At 35.8% G+C, this 25,474-nt stretch overlaps 1 protein-coding gene across 4 annotated transcripts in view; it reads left to right on the forward strand.

Annotated features, from left to right (window-relative positions):
- chb (CLIP-associating protein) overlaps window positions 1–25,474 on the forward strand; it is a 130,174-nt gene that overhangs the window by 13,099 nt on the left and 91,601 nt on the right. For all 4 annotated transcript variants that reach the window (XM_074179822.1, XM_074179825.1, XM_074179823.1 and 1 more), the window contains exon 2: window positions 11,556–11,757. In XM_074179822.1, the coding sequence (XP_074035923.1) occupies window positions 11,566–11,757 (192 nt within the window). In that variant the 5' untranslated portion in view covers window positions 11,556–11,565. The remainder of the gene's footprint in view (window positions 1–11,555; window positions 11,758–25,474) is intronic.

The following is a 25,474-nucleotide window of genomic DNA, read 5'->3' on the forward strand; positions in this document are numbered from 1 at the left end:
TAAAATTTTCCGGCATACCTTTAGCAGCTAATGCTTCTCGATGGATGACAAAATGCGTACTTTTTTATTCAGGAGCAACTCCCTTCATTTTTGCTGGTAGCCCTGTCAATTTTCCTGAGATAGCTTTAGCCCCATCTGTATACAAGCCAATACACTGGGACCAGGGAATGCCTACTTTGAGCACATATTCATCAATTACCTCAAAAATGAGTTCCGCTGTGGTATTTGATTCAAGTGGTTTGCAGAAAAACTCTTCTATCAGTTTTTCATTGCTTTATAACCTAGGAATTATAAATTCCAATGTAATAGAAAAACAAAGATGTCAGGTCGTTCACTGGGTTATGGGTATTTCGTTTTTCTAGCGACCCGTGAGCTGTGTCATGTTTGCTATTAACAGCATGTTGCTATATCATTCACGCGTACTACCTGAAACGTTCCCGCGTACCACTGGTGTTACACTTACCACCGGTTGGGAACCCTTGATCTATAGCAGGGGTCTCCAAACTTTGAAGCCTACGGGCCATAATGATTTTTTCAATTTGTTCCAAGGACCAATTTCAGCCCTTGACTATATTTCTAGGCTAGGATAGTCGCAAAGTGCGTGACCTAAGCAAACTTACGCTTTTTTTGAATTTCAATTATTATTGTGTATTGTGACACTTAACGACATCTAGTGGCGAGTAGTGGTACTATGTACTATCTTTTTCAGCTACCCGCTAGGTGGCATTAGGCGTAATTGAATATTTGGAATTACCGCGTTGGTTCGAGAAAGTTCTGGTTCTAGCTAGTGTATTCCGATCACCTCGAGATGGCAGTAATAATTGCAAATAAAAAGGCTAGCAGCGCAACTGCGAGTTAGTCTGCGTAGGAAAGGCAAAGGAAGCGAAACTGTCTATTGTAAAATAAAGTAACACCCGTCAATAAAAGTATTTTGATTTGACTTATTGTTTTTATGTGTGATTTGTTAGTAGGGAAAAGAAGCGAAAAATCGACAGTGAATGCAGAACGTTCCAAGAAAAATGGAACTTTCAGTATTTTGTGATTGAGTCCAGTAATAAGGCGCTATGTTTAATTTTTAATGAAACCATAGCTGTTCTCAAATACTATAACATTAAACGACACTATGAATCGAAACATCTTCCAAGTTACTCCTTAAGTTTTCTTTGTTATCATTTCTGTCGTTAAGTTTTACCTTGCAAGTAAATAAAACCGAGTAATTATCATTCTGTGTTTTCTTCTTCAACTTATCACAGCAAAAGTAACAACAATTAGGTAATCATTGGCTGTCGCGGGCCAGATTGATAGTAAATCATTGGCTGTCGCGGGCCGGATTGATGACACTGGCGGGCCGGATTTGGCCCGCGGGCCGTAGTTTGGAGACCCCTGATCTATAGTATCAGTGACTCAAAGAAAAGTTAGCAGTGTATGTTTTCTGGAAATCTAAATTATTCAAACCAACTTGATTTCTTTATCTGTTTTTTTTCAATTACACTAATTCCTTCGTGAAAAATGTACCAGATATTCATTTTTTTTAAATGGCAGGACGGAGTTCACATATATTGTGAATAGTATCGGCCCGGACTAGATCTCTGTGGTTATCCATGTTCAGTAAATTCACGTTTAGAAATAAACTTGTCTAATTTGAATTGAAGGGGTTTAGGAGTGATTAATTTTTGGGAAAAAAAGTTTTTGGCTTTCTACTACTCCATCTTGATACAAAAAAAGGTGAGGGAATGTTCCAAAGAAAGGAAGGAAGTAATCAATTTGAAAATAAGTAACTCTATACATGGATGTGTAGATCATGCAAAGAAGCAACTTTCAGACACAAACTGAAAGAAAGTCCTTCTGAAACAGCTACTTTCATATAAACATTGAATAACACGAAAGAAAAAAATCTTTCGAAACAAATACTTCTATATGAACACTGAATTATACAGAAGATACTTTTCTCTACTCAGTTTGTATTTCAAACATTCGTTGTGGAATAAAATCAGATATCATTCATGTGAATCATGACTTGTCTAATACAACCTTGGATTTTGAACTGAAAATTCATTTATCAAAAAATAGATATGAATAAATTCGAAAGTATTTTTATACAATGTATAGGTAAGCAAATTGAGGCGCTCTTTACATTTTTGCAATAGCTCTTAAACACTTCAAAACCTTTTCTAATTCAGATTAAAAATAAAAAGAATTCCATTGCGTATCAAGTATTAGTGTAAATATATCTACCCGGGAATTTCTAAAAAAACCCGCAAAATACCCACTAGATGCACATAGATAAATATTTGTGTTGGCTGATCTTGACGTAATATGAAAGTTTTGTAACCTCTGACATCTATTTTTAGTCGGTAAAGTGCATCCGAGAACATACATATAATATCAAAATGAATAACGCAAGGTCAGTAACCCAAGAAGTGGATATGAAGTGGGTTGATTTTCTGTCATCTATAAAACATCAAAGAGGTGCTCTTCTCGGTTTTCGTGTATGAACGTTGGCTCGAAGATATTCGTTTTACCGGATGACTTGCCCAGACTTTTATTGATGTTTTTACTGTTATACCAGCTGTTTTCATAGCTCGCGGAATATATAAATGCCGAGATGTTGGATATTCGAGTTGCCGCGCTCTGGGTCAACTGTACTGGGCGATGTCTGAAATACGAAATCGTTCACATTATTATTAAGACAGAAAATAAAAAACCATTGAGTAACGAATTTTTCACCTTGAAATTACACTTTTTTTTGAAAAGTTAGAAGCTAATGCAGGTCGTGCTCGAAAGTGTATATAGGAAGAATTTCTAGACATTTCAAAACGAGAATTGCAGAACATAACAGAAGTTTTGAACTGAAGAAGACCAATTCCGCCTATGTATGCCAAATTTTAAACAGTCATCATTTCGAAATTTCAAATTTTATGCAGAAGAGCAAGTAACAAAATTGAACCTTGTGGAATCCCTGGAAATTATTAAACGAAAACATTCAAATTTCCTATTAAACTAACAATAACAAGTTAAGCTTCTTGAACCTCTTCATAAAATTCGTAGAAAATTATTAACAACTTCAGTGTTTTGTGAACTTTCTACTTCCTCATCGTTTAACAAAAATATGACAAACTTCTAAAGAAAGGAAAATGAGTCAACTGTTAATGAACATATGTAGACAAATCTGTTTTTCCGTTAATCAGCTGTCGCCCCCATACGAACGACAACTCTCAGAAGTTGAGGAACTTGTGCGAGCTAAAGACTAACGAGGTCTTTCTTTTTAATGTGTGATTCCTAACACGGTTGCAGAATCATCCCAGCTTCAACCAAATGAATTATCTCGAGAAGAATATCTGGTCGAGGCGGGAATCGAACCCACGGCCTACCGATCGTGAGTCGCACTACTACCGCGGCCAATTCCACACGCAATTCACGCATGGAAGTTTCTTTCAGATACAAACTGGAAGGAAAAACAACCCCTTCAAAAAAACTACTTTCACATGAACATTGAATCAAACGTTATGGAATTGAGAAAGATATCATTTGTGGGAACGCTAGAGACAAGTTACTTGTCTTATGGAACATTATCCAACTTAGAAGTTTCGGAATGAGACAATTGTCTTATTGATTCAGCATCGTTTTGGATTTCATTACAAGACGAAGCACTTGTTTCTTTCATAACATTACGTCTTGATATCACCGTAAGAGACAACTGCTCTTGTCACGAATGACACGTATATATACATAAAATCCCAGCCATATATAGGACCTTTCATCAGGCGCTTGCTAAGTATCTTTAAATTTGAATGAAACATAGTGTGTGTAAGATGTCATCGAAATGTTTTATTCGTTTGAAAAACCTATTGATAATAATAATAATAATAGATGGTTGTTCTGATTATTGGAGTCCTTGGTGGAATTATGCCCTCTCTACTCTCGAATCTTAAAATCATACTGGCTTGCCGCACTAAGGTAGAAATATTAGCCGGACAGATACAGAAGGCTGTCATTCTTCGCTCATTGCGCTTGCTCAGGGCACATGATTTTTGGAGCCAATGATCACTTACGGTGTGTGGAGTGGCCGTTGGTTGATAGTATTGGCGCGACCTCCCGAATGTATCGGGGGATAGGGCCTAACCAGCGCATACTACGATAATAGTTAAAAAGTTAAAAACCGTTTATAGGGTTAACTAAGTATGTTAAAAAAGTAATGTAGGTCCTTATAATTACAAAGTTACAATTTGAGAAAATGAATAACAAAATTATAATATAATAAAATATAATTAAGAAAAAACTATACCAGAAAATTTAAAATTCTCCATGAAATACTGAGATGCAGTGTCAACAATATAGATATTCTAGGGAATCAAAATTGATATCACACAAGTTTGGAATTAAATTGAAATTATTGCAAATGCTAAAGATGGGTAACTTGAGGTTCTGGCCAGTCGGCTGTAAAAAGTTTTTGTACTTCTAGTTCTGAAATGAGGCACACAGAAATGTATAGTAGATAACACCTCCATAGCATCTACATTGTTGCAGTAATATATATATATATATATATATATATATATATATATATATATATATATATATTATATATATTATATATATATATATATATATATATATATATATATATATAAATATCATAAAAATAAATGCATGAGGTCGCTTAATTTCGATTAAATTGGTACACTCGACCATCCTGTAGATTTCTATGGGTTGAACAAAGCCTGCAAAAACGGTAACTAATCTTTTATCAAGTTTTTTACAAACTGTAGATTTTCGGCTAAAATGAATAATCTGAAAGTGTCGAGTTTGTACATTCTATGCAGTTCTTGCTCAGCAATTAAACTGGAAATATTGTGCTTTAACATGGAACGCCATCACTTACCATTGGCTGAGATGAATAGAGCTGTAGGGCTTCTTCAAGGTGACATGCGACAAAATGATGTAGCTCTTCGTTTGGGGGTCTCCCAAAGTGTTATCAGTCGATTGTGGCGGCGTTTCCGTGAAACTGGCAGTCCAGCCGAACAACATCCAGGGCGAGGACGCGCTACAACTGCAGTTCAAGACCGATTTTTGGTCTTAACCGCAAGAAGACAACCGACAATCACAGCACCTGAGTTGGTTAACGTGTTGCAGCAGACGCACCAGGTAACCATTGGTCGTGATACTGTCAGAAATCGACTGCATGAAGCAGATCTCCACAACAGAAGGCCACTTAGATGTCCACCTTTGTCGAGAGGCAATCGCGGTAGAAGATTAGAGTGGTGTCAAGAACATCAAAACTGGTATGCAAATGATTGGGCCACAGTTTTGTTTACAGACGACTCCAGATTTGGATTTCATCCCAACAGACAAAACAACACAACGATGGACAGCATTTACGTACGTAGGACACCAAACCAAAAAACTAACAAACATCTTTATACCACTGAACATCAACATCACATACAAGCCTTACACGAAGATAACACAAAAAATAAATAACTATGAAAAAGAAGATGACAAAGACCAGAACGGGATATACAGTATACAATGCTCGGACTGCAACAAATTCTATATCGGCCAAACCAAGAAAAAACTGATCCAAAGGTACAATGAGCACACAAAGGCATACATAAATCCAACAGTATATAAATCAAACCTTGCAACGCACGCCATACAAAACAAATATAATTTCCCCCCACTAGAGAACATAAAACTAATAAAACAAATCAACAAGGGAAACCGCATGGACATTTGGGAAAACTTGATCATCCATAAATTTAACAGTCATAAATCACTTATCGAGGAACAAGTACAAATCAAAACACAACAAGATCTCACATTCAATATATTAAACAAAACCATACACATTCCTAGAGAAGATCTAACACGAAGAAGAGTACCTGATGCAGAACAAATACAGGCAAATTTACCTAAAGTACCTGAAATACCTGAATTAAGACGCTCTGACCGTATAAAGAGACAGACAACAGGATGACCAGTTCAGTTTGAGGAGTGCTAGAAGATGACAGTACTACCAACTGTCGAAAGCGCTCGCAGATAATCAATACAAGATATAAAGCTTCAAATCCTTTTTGTAGAATTTAATATTGAAATATATATATATATATATATATATATATATATATATATATATATATATATATATATATATATAATGATTGAAAATATTTCTGAATACTATATTCTCCGTTTGACTATCACTGTCGTCATAAATCAATAATGAATTTATTTCCACCATTAATATGAAAGTGTCCAATATCCATAAAAGCTTTTTCAACTAAAATTACTTTTTTGATACTTTTCTGGCAGTCTTCTTCTCAAATTTTGGAAAATTAGTTTACGCGCCTGATGCTTTGTTTCAATTTTCCCCCAAATCAACTCGATGGGACTGAAAACACAAAAATAGGGGGGAAGTCTCAATATGGTGTGTCCATACTTTTCAGCAATACTCTCAAGGGCAAAGACTTTTTCAAATGTTTTTGTTTGTAAAACGGCAAGCCTTAGTGCGGCTTGCCGCACTAAGGCTGAAATCTTAGCCGCACAGATGCAGAAGGCTGTCATTTTTGGCTCACTGCGCTTGCTCAGGACACATCCACAAACAATATTGAGTTTCAATTTAAAAAAGCTAGGTAAATAAAAGGTTGGAGCTCAGTTTTCTTTCAACACTAGGAAGAGAGAAACTGGCCTTCCACTCAGACCCTGTTTACTTCAAACTAAACTTAAAACTAAAATATACTTACTGACTAGTACCAGTGATCGAGAAGATGAGAGAAAAGCAAGAGAAAAAAAAAAGAGAAGAGAGAGAGAGATAGGAACCCTTTCTATAATTTATTTTCACTTGTGAGGGCAGTGATTCCTTTAGGCCATGAAACACGACCTGCAGTAGTCGGTTATCTGTACGTATTCATGTCAGGAGCAATATTATATGAAAAACTACATTTGAAAATTTCTATTCTATGTCGAGAAATGGTGATAAAAAAAGTTTGTAGAGTATATCTATCATGCATGTCTTTTCTATATATGACTTTATCATGGAGATAGTTGGGTTGCTTGTATTTCAAAAGTTTATAGAAGTAGTAAAGGATATGTAGTTTACGCCTGTTGGACATATTGAGCCATTCAATTTCTTTTTCATGAAATGATTCATTTTTTATTCAGTAGGTGCTGAATACACCTAAACCTTACCTTTCTTTGACATTATACATGACATGTTTGTATCCGTTGTAACACACGAAAATCATTGCTATGCAATTAAAAAATAATAAAAAAAAGGCTGCTGAATCAACTTCTGAATAATGTGTATTCTCAGAAAACTAATTGCGTTTCGTCTCTGAATAAATACTGCAAACTTTTCTTCGAGACATCCTCTTCTATCATTACCTGGAAATTTAACAAACCTTCTGCATTTCCGTTACTCTCTGTTAAGGGGTCACGTGAGCATAGCGTTCTTTATAAATAATATTCTTCAAATAACTTAAAAAATGTCAAGGGGATAAGGTCAAGAGACCGGGGAGGCCACTGAATGGAGTCATGCTTTCCTATCAATAATAATACCTTCAAAAATAGACACTTTTATAGTTATCAGCAGGTGCTCTATCTTACTGAATACAGAACTTGTGCCTTCTTATAAGGTTAATTTTCAGAATGACTCTGACTCAACATGCATCATTCAAGAAGCAATCACGCAAAACGTACCAATAGTTTTTGTTCCAGTTATTCTGCATCAATTAATACGGAAATGTAATTGGAGACCTTTTAAATGAATTTAAAAATAGCCACTACATATTTTCCATCGATAAATTCCACAGTTTTTCTGTTCTATGCAAATTATAATAAAAAAGTTCATTCGGGTACCTCCAATCAAGAAAATATCTCATCAGTCAGGAGATCGTTAAGATTTTCTATAACAAGACGACAGTTCTTTGAGATAATGGCCTGCCAGTTAGTAGAAGCCGCTGATGATAATTACGGAAAAACGAAAAGGTAACATCTTCCCGCCTCGGTAGGGACATCCTTCCTCATTTTCAAAGTTTGAGTTAGGTGAGATAAAAATACACGCCAGTAGGTTCTCTCGGAGGCTTCTGAAGCCGTCAAAGTGTAGTTAAAAGTTGAGATGAAGTGCTTGAAAGTTTGTTTCCCGTTGCGCAGATACCGACTGGGTCAAAAGACCCATCAAAAGATAAAGTAATGATATATTTTTTACTTGTAACGAAAAGTGATGCTTTTCTATGTGAAATGTACAGTACAAGTGATAACATTCGAATTTGCAGTGTTAACAAACAGGTTTTGGGAATGTATTTCGGAAAAAAGTGATTTCGTTTAGCTCCTTAGTGAACAGTTCATTGTGCATTCAACTATGATAGTAAACTTTATTCATCTTCACTACATTTTTAAAGGACTTTTACATTTTTTGATTACTGCTCTTGAATGAACAACGCTGCGTAGAAATGATACACGGTTTTAAATTTTGTTTTACCCGTTATTTTGATTTTGAACACGAATTTCGACTTCAATTTTAAAATTCAGACTGCAAACTCGAAATTCCCTATTTTAATCTCGAAATTCTGACTCCATTTAGCCTTGAAATTTCTACTTTCACCTTGAAATTCCTATTTTGACCTCAAAATTCCCACGCTAATCTCGAAATCCCAATTTCAAACTCAAAATTCCGATGTTAACATCAAACTTCCCACTTGAACCTCGAAATTTCAACTTTTACCTTGAAATTTCGACTTTCAATTTTGGCATTCCTACTTTTAATAATAAAATTCAAATTTTCAATCTTAAAGTTCCGATTTTCAATCTTAAAATACCGACTTTCAATCTTAAAATTCCGACTTCAATCTTAAAATTTAGACTTCAATCTAGGAATTTTGATTTCGCACTTGTAAAAATCGAGTGCTTAAGAGTCTACGATATTACAATTTAATCAGTCAATTGAGAGAGTATTGCAAACCTATTGGAATGTTCTCGTTGTCAAAAGTTAACTCATTCAATTTTCCGCTGTTTAAGCTAAGAAAACAATAATAATTTTATGAAAGTTTGGTGTGGCCCGCTCATTTGTGATGATGAAATTCATATTTTAACTTCGGAAGAAATTTGGTAAATCTATAGCAGCATTCACATAAACACGAACGTAGAATATTTTCAAGCATCCTGAACCAACAAGATTCTTTCTAATATTCTCCAATATTCATTAACAAAATTTATTTTTCAACCAATCCTTTAGTGAACATTATACAGTGTGTCCAAGATAAGGATCCTAAGCATGGGAATCTCAGTACCTGTTGGAGATACAGCTTAGGTTGAATTAGGAAAAAGTTGTGTTCTTCAAAGCTTATTTACATGCCGTTTAGAAACTTGAAGAATTTTCATGGCCTGCTGAGATATTTGGGAAAAACAAGAATTTGACAATATCAATTTTATTTTTTTCTGACTTTATTTGAAAAGATATCAAAAAACGAATAACACTTTTTCATTGGCACTTTTAAGGTACTACACGACGGTATTTTTAGATTTTATATCCGACGTTTCGTTTTCAAGAAACCATCATCAACTTTATTTTTTTATATGACCCGAAACAAAAGCACACCCTGTATCTGATTCCATTTTTTATCACAAATTCAACGATGTATCACATGCCATTGTTTTCTTTTTAGTTTAAAGGAAAATTACATTTTTTCTATTTTTAAAAAATCTTCAAGTAGGCGTTGCAAACAAATGCTTTGACGTAAATAACTGTCACCGAGCCTGTCAAATATTATTTAATTACACGATAAAATAGTAATTGTCGTTAGCCTGTTTGTCGAGTTGTTGTTTTTAGAGTTATTGTTACTGTTGTCGTTATTATTGTTTATTGTTGAATAGATAATATTATGTTTTTATCGTCGAATATGCCGGGTGAGTATTATAGCCATGAAGAAAAGTTTGATATGCTAACATGCTACATTTTGTGCCACAAAAATACTGTAAATACAGCAGCAATGTATCTTAATACATATCCAGAAAGAAAGCAGCCATGTAAGTCCATTTTCTTAGAGCTGGCTCGAAATTTAAAAGAATATGGTTCATTTAAAAAGCCTGTTTTATCTCGAAAAAAGGAATCTTCAGAAGAAGCCCAAAATAATGTTTTACAAGCAGTTGTTGAGAACCCTGAAATATCAACAAGGCAAATCGAAAATAATGTAGGAGTAGCCAAATCCACAGCTCAATTTATTTTGCGTAAAAATAGATATCACCCCTATAAATTTAGGATTTGCCAAGGACTTAAACCAGGGGATTTCGAACGGCGCCGAAATTTTTGCGAATGGTATACACGCGCGTGTGAAGAAGATTATAATTTCCCTTCAAAAATAATATGGTCCGACGAAAGTATGGTCACTAATAATGGTATCTTCAACCGCCGCAATACGCATTACTGGGCTCAGCAAAATCCGCGTGTTAAGAAAATATCAAGACATCAAGAACGTTTTGGGTTTAATATGTGGTGTGCAATTTTAGGAACTAAAATACTAGGTCCGTTTTTTTACTATAATTCTTTGACCGCCAAACGATACCATCATTTATTGCAAAACTATGTAGAAGACGGTTTAGATAATTTACCTCTGGCACAGGTCAATAACTGTTGGTTTCAACAAGACGGTGCTCCTGCACATAATTCTAGACAAGTTCGAGAGTATCTTTCGCAGCGATTTCCTGGAAGGTGGATTGGAACCTTTAGTGAAGTGTCTTGGCCAGCGCGATCCCCTGACTTAACTCCTCTGGACTTCTTCATATGGGGTTTTGTTAAAAACCGGGTTTACCAACATTCTTTTGAAACTGAACAGCAGTTACGAGAATGTGTAACTGTCGCATTTAACAGTATTACACCAGAGATGTTACGTGATGTTTTAAGTTCTACAGTTAGAAGATCATACTTATGTTTGGAAAATAACGGAAACCTGTTTGAACACCTCCTTTGAATTAAATAAAAGATGCGTTAATTTCTTTGTTGTTTTCATTACTTTAAAAAAATCATTATTAACCTACTTAAAAATACATTTTAAAAATAGAAAAAATGCAATTTTCCCTTAAACTAAAAAGAAAACAATGGCATGTGTTACATCGTTGAATTCGTAATAAAAAATGGAATCAGATACAGGGTGTACTTTTTTTTCGGGCTGATTAAAAAAATAAAGTTGATGATGGTTTTTTGAAAACGAAACGTCGGATATAAAATCTAAAAATACCATCGTGTAGTACCTTAAAAGTGTCAATGAAAAAGTATTATTCGTTTTTTGATATCTTTTCAAATAAAGTCAGAAAAAAATAAAATTGATATTGTCAAATTCTCGTTTTTCCCAAATATCTCAGCAGGCCATGAAAATTCTTCAAGTTTCTAAACGGCATGTAAATAAGCTTTAAAGAACACAACTTTTTCCTAATTTAACCTAAGCTGTATCTCCAACAGGTACTGAGATTCCCATGCTTAGGATCCTTATCTTGGACACACTGTATACTTATTGTCATGGATAACTGCATTTTATTATAACACTATTTTATTTCTTTTTTAGTGTAGCCACCATGGCGCAACCTCGTCCAAAGGACCTGGATGGATTCCTCGTCCACTTGTCGAAGCCTGATACCAAATTCAGGCAACAGCTGGGAGTAGACCTTTTGGCGTTTCTGGCGGAACCGTCTAACTCTATAGTTTGCCAAGACATAGGCCTTTTCGTAGACGGACTGTTACCTTGGATGCAAAGTAGCAACTACAAGGTGAGTTGTGCTTATAATTATTCAGATGGTAGATATTTTAAAATAATGACTATGCATTCTCTGTAAATAAATAGAACCCTCAATAAAACGAGTAGAGAAAAAATTTGGCCAATTTGTTTTTGAGAAGGATGTGGTTCAGAATATGGACTCAGGTTTTAAAGTTATTCAAATATGAAAGTGTCTGTGTTTAGGTTGTTTTCCATTATAAACTGTAGTGAATGCTCACCTCCTTGATGGTAAGGTAGATATCTAATGTTGATTTCCTCAGAGCTTACGTCACTGACCGTCTGTATTTTGATCATCGTTTAAGTTTCTGCCACTGAAATTGTGGCAGGAACGAAAGTATATTTTTTGGATAGTCATACATGTTCATCGGATTTCTGAGGTTCGGTCTCTTCCAAATCTCATAATTTTGTCCTCGTAGACCCAGGGTTCGTGAATGAGAGCAATATGAATATCCACGACAACCTTCGTTAGAACCTCCAAGATCTCCTTACTCTATTGTAGGTTGTAGTCACTCGTAGAGTCCTCATCGTGTTAAACTATCGAAAATTTAATCAAATTTCATTCATAAATCACTGCCAGGTGAAATATATACCTCAAAACTAATTTATCATTTTGTGCAGTCGTTGGCGGACACGCCAAATTTTGGTAGGCAGGTTCCTGAATAAAGTATTGTTGTTTGTTATGTCTCGCTCGCGAACTCCAATCTTATCAATTTATTTTCGTGACATAACGACCTAAAAATAACCTGATGGACAGATGTTTTCAAATGGGAAATCAGCGTCGTTATGCTATAACGTAAGTTGATTGTTAATGAACCGCAAACCAACTCGACCTGTTGGTGCATTCAGATACTATTCTCAATATTCCTCGCGATTCAGTGATGTTGAATATTATTCTCGATATTTTTTATTTTTGCGATTATTCATGTGGTGTCTGAATATTCCAACAAAAGACTATTCTTGTAAATTTATTCAGTTAATTTTTTTTGTAGAGAATGGATTATGAAATATGACTTGTATTAACAAAATGATTAAAGTTTGCAGGTACTACAAAACCAATTCCAGTACTAGATCTGGTCATTGCTATAGAATCCAAAGCTGAAATTTTCCAAAATCATAAAACTGATAATTTAATATTTGTATGCAAACCTGTACTTCCCCAATCGCGTCAAATAAAAAAATGGGAAAGGTGTAAATTTGAAAAACATTTCAATTAACCCCTTCTCACCTCTCTTTTACTGCAGCTTTCATTGCAAGGCACCTCGTAAGTCATGCACCAAGATGTATTTTATTTTGATTGGGCAGACAGCTGAAAAATATATGCCATAAATTCTGACTGAGGCCACAGTCATAACTATCACGGTCTTTGAATTTTATCTTGTGGAGGTGTTCCATGGCCAAACAATAATTGCGCCTTGATCTGCTCGCAGTAGTGATCAGAGTTTATTTCTGAAGTTCAGGTACAGTCGTAAAGTAGTTAGAATCTTTGTACTGTCCCATTAATTTATATTCAGCAGTCCATCTAATGCAAAGCTCTTACTTGAAATAAAGATATAATTCACTTGAGGAAGAATAGTCAGTTGGGCATTTTTTCTTTGTGTTGCAAGTTTATCCGCCTCTTAATTGCCTGTGATGTGCTTATGACTGGGAGTTACAATTAATTCAATAGATCTATCACTTCTTTTAACTGATTACAAAAAAATATGTTTAAAATATGTTTTTTCATTAATCAGCTATCGCCCTCTACGAACGACAACCCTCTGAAGTCAAAACTTGTGCGAGCTAAGGACTAACAGGGTCTTACCTTTTAACGTGTGACTCGACACGGGTTGGACGATTCAGCCTGGGGTTTGAACCAGCGACCAACACGGCGGTTGATTTGAGTGAGTGAACAAAGCACTTTCGTCGAACCGCCCGGCTACCGACCAACCGACCGAAAGTAATGAATGCTTAGTTTCGAAACTTCGATGAACACCGTTGAGGATGATGGGTTAACCAATAATTGACTACACTGAATAATCAAAGTTACCTTTATTTCACTTTAAATACAACAAACACTTCAACTAAAACTTCAACTATTATTCAAATGTCTATCGCCTTACTAGATCGCTTCGCGTACCGCACTGTAACTTCCACTTGGCTGTGTCGATATGCTCGTGGCTAGCGTTTATATATCGTAATCGAATCCGGTAGAAAATTCGCCGGAATTCCATCGAAGTTGGTAGCACTATTCTAGCTACATCTAGAGCGGCAGCGAACATCGTACATTCGCGTCCGCATAGCTCATAGCGCGCTCATAGTGATTTTCATTTAATTCAACGTTCATATAAAAGTAGTTGTTTCGAAAGGACTTTTTCCTTCATGCGAAACTAATTGTTTTGGAAGGGTTTTTTCTTCTAGTTTGCATCTGAAAGAAATGTCTGTGTATGAGTTGAAAAAAAGTCATTATAACTAATTAAAATTGTAGTTATTTTTTTCCTGGCTTTGGAAGCCTTCCACATGGGTTCAATGCTGGAGAAGTGAAAAGCCAAGAAGCCTTTTTACTATAAAAATTAATCTTTTTTTAAAAAATACTTCCATTATCCTCTGAAACAAATCGGATCTCCAGGTCGAAAAATTGACAAGTATATTTTGCAAATTTTGAAAGCTATGAATAATATTTCCGATTTCATTAAAAAAATTGAGAATTAAAAATTTGAGACAGATCTTAATTTGATATATCGGAAGCATTCTTCTAATACTATGGCATTCGCTTGATCTGAACAATTTCATTTTGTTGGGTGGTGGAATAGAGTAAGCTAAACTCCACCAAGGTAAAAATAAAGACAATTTAACACATGGATCAATAAGTCCCGAGACTAACAATGAAAACAACATTTTTTTTACAAATTTTTTTTTTATTCATCAACATAATCTCCTTTTAGGGTGATACAATGGTTCCAACGCTTTTCCAATTTTTCAATACCATGTTTATAAAAAAATGTATCTTTCGCTTCAAAATAAGTTTCAGTTTCAGCGATGACCTCCTCATTTGAGCCAAATCTTTTTCCCTGGAGCATTTTTTTAAGATCAGCAAAGAGCCAGTAGTCACTGGGGGCTAAATCTGGTGAGTATGGGGGTGGGGAAGCAGATCAAAGCCCAATTCGTTTAATTTTGCCATTGTTTTCATCGACCTGTGGCAAGGTGCATTGTCTTGGTGAAAAAGGATTTTTTTTTCTCTGCATGTGCGGTCGTTTTTTTTGCGATTTCCTCCTTCAAACGTACCAGTAAGTCAATATAATAATCACTGTTGATCGATTTACCTTTTTCGAGGTAGTCAATGAAAATCACGCCATGCGCATCCCAAAAAACTGACGCCATCACTTTGCCAGCTGACTGCTGCGTTTTCGGACGTTTCGGGCGGCTTTCGCCAGCTGTGCGCCACTCAGATGACTGCCGCTTTGACTCTGGAGTATAGTGATGTATCCATGTTTCGTCCATGGTCACGTAACGACGCAAAAAATCTTTTTTGTTGCGAGTAAATAGCGATAAACAGCTTTCTGAATCACCGACTCGTTGCTGTTTTTGTTCCATCGAAAGCAATCGCGGCACCCACTTAGAAAAAACCTTTTTCATGCTCAATTTTTCATGAAGGATAGTAAATACACTTCCATATGATATCTGTGTCATCTCCGCAATCTCACGGAGCTTCACTTTACGATCTTTCATTACAATTTTTGTCACTTCACTCACATTTTCCGGTGTAACAGCTTCCACAGGTCTACCCGAGCGTTCTGCGTCATTTGTGTCGGTACGACCACGTTTAAACTCGGCAAACCACCGACAAATCGTTGCTTTTGATGGACAAGAGTCCGGGTAACATTTTTCAATCCATTCTTTCGCTTGCACGGTGTTTTTACCCATAAAAAACAATGTTTTATCAGAACACGAAACTCGGTTTTTTCCATTTTTTAAACAAACTACAAAACGACTTTACTCTAACCTCGATAACTCAGCTGTTTCTGGTCCGATCGACTTAAAATTTCGACACGTTTCAAGCAAAGGTTAGTACTCTAGAAAGACGTGGTTACTGGTTTACTAAGAGCGCCATCTCTGGGTTAGTCTCGGGACTTATTGATCCATGTAGTATTGTTATGCGATAAGTTCTATCTCTAACTCTTTGGACTATCACTCTGCTAGAAAAGCATACTTTGCACTTTTCGAATCCCACTTGCGGCACGGAATTTGTTTCTGGGGGAGCAGCTGTCAAAACTTAACGAGTCAAGTTTTCACAATACAAAAAAGAGCAGTGAGAGTCAAGTTTTCACAATACAAAAAAGAGCAGTGAGATTTATTACCAGAACTAGAGTGCAAGATTCCTGTAAGCTCCTTTTTTTCAGCTCATCAAATCTTAACAGTTTACTGCCTCTTTATTTTAGAAACAGTCTGCCTAATGCATCAAAAGCACAAAGATAACATCTTGAACTCAACTCAGAGTTATGCCACTCGATCACATTCAATATTCCCCTTCCTATCCCGTCAACAGCACAAACTAAAAATTAGATTCTGTATAATAGCAAAAAATATTTCATCTCACCCTTTCAATCAGGAAGTTAATATGCTACAATCAGTTTCGAAAAAGAGTAAAAAAAACTTCTGTTAGATAAAGCTTATTATACTATTGAGGAATTTGTTTCGGATGACTTCGCAACTTATAATTCCAACTTATAAAATTTTTCATCACAGACTTTTTGAAGTGTGTTTGAGCCATATTAATATCTTGTTTTAATTATTACCTTTATTTTAATGTTTCTGATTGTTTTAGTTCTTAAGCCTGTTTTGTCAACATATAAAATTTTTCATCACAGATTTTTACCATAAACTTTTTGAAGTGTACTAGCCATATTAATATCTTGTTTTAAATTCTTGACCTTTATGTTAACGTTTCAGATTGTTTTAGTTCTCAAGCCTGCTTTGTCAACAAAACCCAAACTTTTATGAGTTTTCTGACTCTGACTCTATTATTAATATTATTATTACTATTATTGTTAACGATATGTTTCATGTTTTTCATTAGATTTTCTCTTATATGCTTAATACTTTGTGGTATAACGTAAACCTTCCCCAGTAATTTTTCTTCGTATTAATTTGGTTATGGTTTTTTCTATTTTTAAATTTTATTACTCTTGTTTCTTCTAGACTTCATATTCCATTGGGAACTCGAAATATTTGTTTAATTTTTCCTCAGATTATTTTGGCATTCGTTTTTCAATTACATTTTAAATTTTATTTTCAGCTCTTTCAGTATACTACAGAATATACAGAATAGATTTTTATTTCATTTCAGCATTACTTGCATACGAATCTTGTCCACGAATTATCATTTTCCTATTCTATGGACCTGTTTATTTCAAGTTTATTATCCTTTTTTATCTCTTGTATTTCTTGAATACCTTATTTTTATTCTGCAACTTTTTTTTTGCTGTGTTCAGTAGGTTTTTCTTTTGGTCTTCCAAGACTCATTTGACCAAAAAAACCTCCAAATATTTTATCCAATTCTCCATCTCTTACCATCAATGAATTCTGCATTGAATAGGTCCGTATATAAAATACGCTCATTTTGTTATATTTTTAGATTATCTTAACATTTCATTCGCGTTCGAAACTCATTTATTTTTTATACCGCTTCACGTCATCTCACTCGAAACTCCTATCGACATCTGGTTTCTTTTCGTCTCCAAGGAATCCCCATTGCCGACCACAATTCGATTACAAGAGTTATTAAATAATTTGTGAGCGGTGGCCCTTTGACCTACGAGACAATTGAATTCATTTCCAGAGACGAATTATCTTTGAAGAGCAATAAAAAAATAGCCAAGGGCTTTTGAAATTATTTATAATATATTGTGACTTTTTTTAACTCGCGGTAATAATTTAGTGGTAATTATAGAACATTAAAATATCTCCACATCTTTCATTCGAAAAATCTTGAAAACATTTTTGTTTTATTCTCATAAAAGGAAATATTAATATTTAATATACACTGCATTTCTTTAATGTCCCCCCTTTTATTTTTTGAACGGGTCAATTCAAAAAGTTGAAATTTGGGATAATGAAATAAATGCATAAATACTTTATTTTGAAGTGAAATTGACAGATGAAACTTTCAAGATGGCAACTGGGCGCCAGATAACGATCGTTTTGATTCTGATGTGAAATGATGGAGCCATGTTTCACCCATTGTCATATATCGACGCATAAATTCGGGTTTTTATTGTGGAACAACTTCAAACACTGCTCAGAATCATAAATTCGTTGTTGTTTTTGGTCGATTGTGAGCTTTCGCATACCCAAATGTTCATGAACGATATGTTCTACATATTCCTTTGATATCTTTAGAGCCACAGCTATCTTGATTAACTCCACTTTGCGGTTGTCCAAAATTATTTTGTGGACTTTTTTGTTTTCGTCGGTAACATCCTCCTTGGGACGTCCACTGCGTGAATCGTCCTCGATGCTCATTTCACCTCGTTTGAACTCAGAAAAACACTTTTTAACGTTTATTTTTCTGATGCAAAGTCCGTATACTGTTTTCAAGCCAAGCCTCAGCTTCAACAGTTTTTCTTGCCAAAATGCGATGCTTTATCAATACATGAAATTCCTTTTTATCAATTTTCTTGAAACTAACAAAAGTTGCTTCACTCAAAATGATCTATCTCACAAACTGATAGTCCGATAGCTGTGACATTTATCACACCAAATCAAATCAAAATGTACTTTATTGTCGATAAATCTCATTGATGAAGTGTTACTATTCTAAGAAATAAAATATACACAACTTGAAAGATATTGTCGAAGATAAAATATCATTGTCAAAGTGTTATTATTTTAAAGAATATAAGTTATACAAATTAAAAGTAGTACTTGAACATTTGGTGATTTCAGAATTTTTGGGTGAAAAAGTAGCCAGAAAATAAAAATATATATGCTACATATTGAAATAAATAATAATGAATATTCTTATACAACGCATAAATGTAAATATGAGAATATAAAAACTATAAAGCATATACATATGAAAGTGAATGCATAGAAAATAAAAGTAAGTATCTACTTCGTAAACATTTTCAACTATGCAGTTCAAAGCCAAACAAAAAGTTGAAAAAGTCACATAGTTTAAATACCAGGTTCAGAAACACAATAATAAAAATTAATCGTTTATATAATTTAAATTTCTGTCTGAATAGAACTCGTCTTAAGAATGATAGGCCTTTGAAATCAGAAGCTTTTTTACAGACTTTCTAAATTTAGTGGTATATACATGTTATACCTTTGATCTCAACTAGCAAATGAAAGACCTCTCAATTTTTGATGATATTGGAATCGGTAAACTTATATTGAACTTATTTCTGGTATTTCGTCGTGGTAAAATGAAAATTTCCGTCCTATATTTTTTTTGCATCAGATATACCATTTCCAATACAAGTATGGAAGGGAAGGTCAAGATTTTATGCCTTCTGAATAAAGGTCGACAGGAATCCCTGAATCCAACTCTACACGTATTTCTAACTCCTCTTTTTTATAGTACAAACACCTTATCAAACATTTATTGGCAACACGTTCCCCAAAAACAGATACCGTATCTCAGATGGGAATCAATGAGAGCAAAGTACAGCTTTTTTGCCATATTAGTGTCCAATTCATTTGCTGATACTCTGAGTGCAAAGCATCCTGATGAATTTTTTTACATAGGTTATTTATGTGACCTTCAAAATCCAAATTTTCATCAATTTGTAATCCCAGAAATTTTGCTGACATTTTGATTTCTATTAATTGAGTACCCAGGTAGATATCTAGTATGGAGCACTTGAGAGTGATGATTCTAGTTTTTGAGATATTAAATGACAAGAGATTAGCATCACACCAGTCTTATTTTTATAATATCCTTGTTGATCATATCATGTAGTTCCTTTCATTCTTGCAATGCCAAAATAATGTAGTGTCATCAGAGAATTGGGTTACTTCTGCAGGTATATATTAATGCGGGCTAGGTCGTTAATATATAAGAGAATTGGGTCTAGAACCGATTCTTGTGGAACACTACAAGTAACTGTCTGGAGATGGAATATGTTGTCCGGGAGTGTAACTTTTTGAGTACGTTCTGACAGGTATGATCTGAACCATTTCAAAGATATATCTCTAAAGCTATACACTTCTAGTTTTTGCAGCAGAATTTCATGATCCTCACGCAATCGAAAGCTTTTGAAAGATCGCAAAAAACTATTGCTGCTATTTCACGATTATTTAAATTGAGATATACGTTTTCCAGTAGACATGGGTATTTTAAAGGTTAGCGTTAAACTAAAAATCATTGATTCAATACTAGTAGCACCATCTGTGCATTAGCCTACGCATTTTTCAGCCCACCTTTCACTTATATCTCAATTTTAAATAAAAATACATAATTCGACCCTTGCAGAAATGACTAGAATTTAACGTTCTAATGGAATATTCAAAAAAATAGATCAATCAGTGTATTTTCTCTAATCCGTAGGTTTAAGATAATAGCAATATCAATTATTATTTTGTGCGTGAATTTATTGACGTAGGTGTACAAAACCGGTGCGATGTCGTTTGCGTCAGAGGATTATTAATTCTGTTCTCTTTGTATATTCTGCTTTCGAGAGCTAAGTAGGGCAAGTTTATTTTTGAATTTTCAATTAATTCGTTACATTTACAGTGTCGGTTGACTTCGTGAACATTTGACCCAAGCAAGGATAATACGAATCTGCAAATTCATTTTTTTATTATTTCAAAGAATTGTTTCAGCTTCCAAATAACATATTAATTTTTTTGTTGTGTCACAATAATTAAAGAATTTTTCATCGATTTTTTTTGGTTTTTTTCATCCGAAAAAATATAATAATTGTGATTTTATTAGAATAAGGTGTAAAAAGAGTAGTTTCTGCGTAAATTCAATTTATTTTTCACAAAAAAAATTCTAATTATTAGTAATTGTCGTATTTAATAAATATGCCTATCAAAAAAAGGTAATAAAATATACAGATACTTACCGTACCGTTTCAGAGGATACGATCTGCCTCCCTCTTCAGAATTGAGAAAATATCTAATGAATCGATAGATATCCAATTCCTTTGACATCTATCGAAAGGTTTGAAAACGAAACAAAGAAAAAACTCATTAGAATGTTTTTCAGTTCTGAAGACAGAGGCGGATTTTACCATCCACAACGTTGAGATGAGTATCTGTATGTTTTTTTTTAGCTTCTTTTTTTGTAGGTGAACTTATTGAATACGGTAAGTTACTGATGAATAGAACATTTTTCTATGTGAAAAATACTTTCAATTTACGCAGTAACTTATCGGTGTGAAGGAAAAGTGTGCAAGTGTGCTCTTTCTTCGCCTCATGTTCTCCACAATGCTCATATTTTTTCAGATTGGCGGAAAGTAATAAACCCAAAAAAGTTCGATGCAGAACTCAGATTTCCTCTACAGAGAAATTAATTTGGTTCAATATTCTGATATGTTTTTAAATTCATGGTTTTTTATAAAGAATCATCTGAAGGTCTTCAGGACTAGCACTAGAGTGCCACCAAGATTTAGCCAAAGCCTCGGTAGATAATAACATTATCCTGAGGTGGGTTAAAGGGCACGACAGGAGTAAAGGTAATCGCATTGCCGACTCTTTAGCCAAGGAAGCGGCTGGACTAAGAATTTTAGGACCAAGTGGCACCCACGGCCTGATGACTTCGACAATTGCGGAACTAGTCAAAAGTTACACCCATGCTCAAACTTTAAAGAGATGGGATGAAATCTTGCCAGGATCACCTTGGAAAAATCTACGCCTTACAGTAGGATTTCTGACTGGCCACTGTCAGCTAAGGAAACACCTACATAATACGGGGCTAGTGGACACACCTCTATGCAGGATGTGTGAACAGAAGACTGTCAGGCATGTCCTGTGCGAGTGCCCGGAGTTATCGTCAATAAGAGAGTGTGTGTTCGGCGAGTCTTGGCCTACACCTGCCGATATAAAGGAGATGTCTCCCAGCGACCTGTCCACCTTCCTGGAAAGGACAGGATGGACGACGACCTAGGAGGACAACTCCTCGGGAGAATGTACAATGGGTCACATGTGGCCTAAGTGCGTGGGCTTACACTCACCCTCCCTACTCTATAGATAGATCTGAAGGTATGAACCGAAATGGGCATGGCTAGCCTTTGATCACTCATGGACCCAAAAAAATTATATTCTCTTTTACCCCTTTGTTGCCACATAATAATCTTCTCACTGTAAATAATGTACCGGCGCTACAGTAGAGCCTGGCATGTTATAGAAGTTTCTTCACACTGTGTGTAGAAGCTAGAATCTCCATTCCAACCACTCCCGCTCGTTTCTGAGCGATCCTCAACGTGCTGCTTAGCACTTCAGCGCACTTCTTTTTGGAAATATGATGAAATGAAAATCCATAACGTATTCAAATAACACTTCCACAGGGTAGCTTCTTGTTATATGATAATATGATAGTGTTAAAGAACGCACTGTTCGACGTTGGTTTGCAAAATTTCGTTCTGGAAATTTTAGCATCGAAGATGAGCCCCGAAGTGCGGTTGACCTACAGTAATCCAGGACGAGGACTTGAGGATCCTGGTGGAGACTGGCCCAGGAGAGGTCAGAAAGCTCGAAAAGTGGGCGCCCCACAATTTGAACGATCGACAGAAATTTTTACGTTTCGAGGTATTTTCTTCTTTGCTGTTGCACAACCAAAACGATCTTGTTTTCATCGAATCATCACGTGTGATGAAAAGTGGATCCTTTATGACAACAGGGAACGTTCAGGACTGTGGTTGTTCACCGATGAGCCTCCCAGGCACTTCCCAAAGGCGAAAACCCACCAAAAAAGACCTTGGATACTGTATGGTGTTCAGCTGTTGGTGTGATTCACTATAACTTTCTGCAACCGGCCAAATCATCACAACAGAGTCGTATTATGAGGAAATCGACGAAACGTATCGCAAATTGCGTTAGCAACAGCCGGCAATGCTCCGGATCATATAAACACGCCTGAGAAAGCTATCGTATAGCGAAACACTTTTTGACTCATCGTTATCTATTGTTGTTTGGGTTCCTGACTCTCCTGTGTGTAGTGTTGAATGGTTTTCCCTGTGCCTGACAGTGACTGGTTTTGAGTGTTCTACTTCCTGGAGCCGCCGAATGGCGACTCTCGGAGGTGGTCTTTATGTGCTTGTCCTCGCAGAATCTGGGATTATTCCTGTTCTGTCATCGTGAAGATCACGCAGCGCGGAATTCTCTCTAAGATGTTCTCGGCGTGTTTTCTCAGGAATAATTTCACTGGGTGCTAAGATCCAGGCGTCAGATAATGAAGGCACACAGGAGAATGGTTAACGCCGCGTGCCTTGAAGGGGGCTAAAAGAATTTCAACTCTGATTCTTTTTACCAGTACTAGCGACTCGCCCCAGCCCCGCATGGGTGCAATGCTGATTATATATATATATATATATATATATATATATATATATATATATATATAAGCATATAAGCGCTATTTATAGGAATGCGCCGCCAACCCCCCCCCAACTGGTACCGCCGCAACCGTTATATCCCTGCATTTTGAATATGTAATTTCTTCGAAAGTATTCATTTAAATCACTGCTGGGAAGGGCCATATTGATCTATATTAAATGCACAATATATTTAAGGTACTTATTTGGTTAGGGATTAATGCTACATTGCTTAAAATCGCTTTGTAAATGAACCGTTATTATTCAAGGTGTACAATACTGTACCTCTGAAATTATCTGTATTTCTCTACTATATTATGCATGTCATATGAGCGACATGCTTTAAGCTTGCTCCTACTTGTCCGGCACATCACAGCACGGCGCTGCCCGTCACCTGATGGCGACGGGTAGTAGCATCGCCTACTTGTACAGCTACAACCAGCACACTGTGCTGTTTGTTCAATTTCAAAAGAATTTCAGTTGACATCGAGCGATGACAGAAGTCGTCATGATGGTGACCGCATTATTGAATGTAGAACAAAATAGTCACAAAAAAAAGTTGTGGTTCCATCACATTAATCAAAAGAGTGCAAATGACATAATCTTTTCAACGATCTGAAAGAAGACGAGGAGACATTTTTCCAGTATTTCCGAATGACCCCAGGCAAATTCTCAGAACGTCTGGATATTCTAGAAGTTGCCTTAACAAGCAACTCAATTCTTCCTCGTCCATTTTCATAGGTATTGTCTGACACTGTGCTGTCTACTGATGGAATATCAAAACAGAGAGACAGAAACTTCTCAGGCACGTTTGAACATGTTGATGCCGGCTAGCGCTGGTCGGCGATGCGCTCACTTGGCCAGTCCGTCACAGCACGTACCATTATTTGCCGGACAGGATCGGAAAGCTGGAATCCTTTCCGGCGGCAGACGCTCTTGGCTGTGCCGTGCCGGGCTAGTGGGAGGTTGTCCATTAATTTTCATTGTTCCAATCCTATCCGTATTTTGACGGGACGGGCCGTGCTGTGTTGTGCCGGACAAGTGGGCGACAAGCTTTATAGAAAGGGACCCGATTTGAGTCGATGGAAGCGGTAAAGCAAAAAACGGCAGAGCTCCTAAAGGATCTCACCAAAGAAGACTTCCAGCACTGCTTCGATCAATGGAAAAAAATGTATGGAAAGGTGTGTGGCGAGGGGAGGAGGGTATATTGAAGGGGAGCATTCGAATGTAGAATAATTTTTATAACAAAACCATTTTTTTCGTAACCAATCTTGTTATTTAATAGCCGGACGTCGTATGTAATATATGTCAAACAACGATACAAGTGTGATAGATATTTGGAATTCTGGCATTGAACAGAATTTCAGATGACCAAATTTTGAAAGTAGCTCAGACTAGAGAAAATCATAATAATTTAACTTGATTTTTTGTAGACAATAGTTTATCCAACCGTAATTATTTCAATGATTTTTTTGTTTGATTGATATCGACGCTTGCTTTCGAGTTTTTCAAAAATAATCAGGTTGGTATTATTATTAAAAACAATAAAAACACATTTCCAGGCATATTAACATATTCATTCATGTCTGCAATATGTCTCCCAAGATATTTTAAATCTCTCATTTGCCAGGCCGTTTCCGCTTTTAACTTCCCTCCTCAATTTACATACAGAGTATGGTATTTTCTGGCGGAGCTGCTTCTTTTGCAGAAACAGTTAGAAAGTCTGCTGTTTGCAAAGGTCGACCGCTGTTTCAAACATGAATGTTTCCCTTCATTTTTTATTCATATTCGGTTCCCACGATGGTCGTATACAGACGCCTGTTGAACATACTAAAGTCTTATTATTAAAGCAATTAATTCAGTTCTATTCACTATACGGTTTTGTTCTTTTCACAAGTTTCGATGTGAAATCAGTTGTACTACGGGAGAATAATATTTTTACAATGGATATGAAAAACTTGTGGGATATATCTACTAGAGAAGACATACAGGACGTTTCGTGGGTATCTGATAAGGTATAGTCGAAGTAAACGGTATCGTGCATACTTTAAGGTGTCGGCGCTCTCAAAGGCCAAAAAACCCAATACAGATAAATGAAGCAGTTACCAACTAGTCCACGTGGACTGAAGTATTGGCGGTTCGTATTGGATAATTTTTACTAACCGATTTTTATGATTGGCTGAAGAGTCA

Source organism: Leptinotarsa decemlineata, unplaced genomic scaffold (assembly GCF_025532065.1).
Source record: "Leptinotarsa decemlineata unplaced genomic scaffold, Ldec_3_MD MMD2_tig00026282_RagTag_RagTag, whole genome shotgun sequence".
NCBI classification, from domain to species: Eukaryota; Metazoa; Arthropoda; class Insecta; order Coleoptera; family Chrysomelidae; genus Leptinotarsa; species Leptinotarsa decemlineata.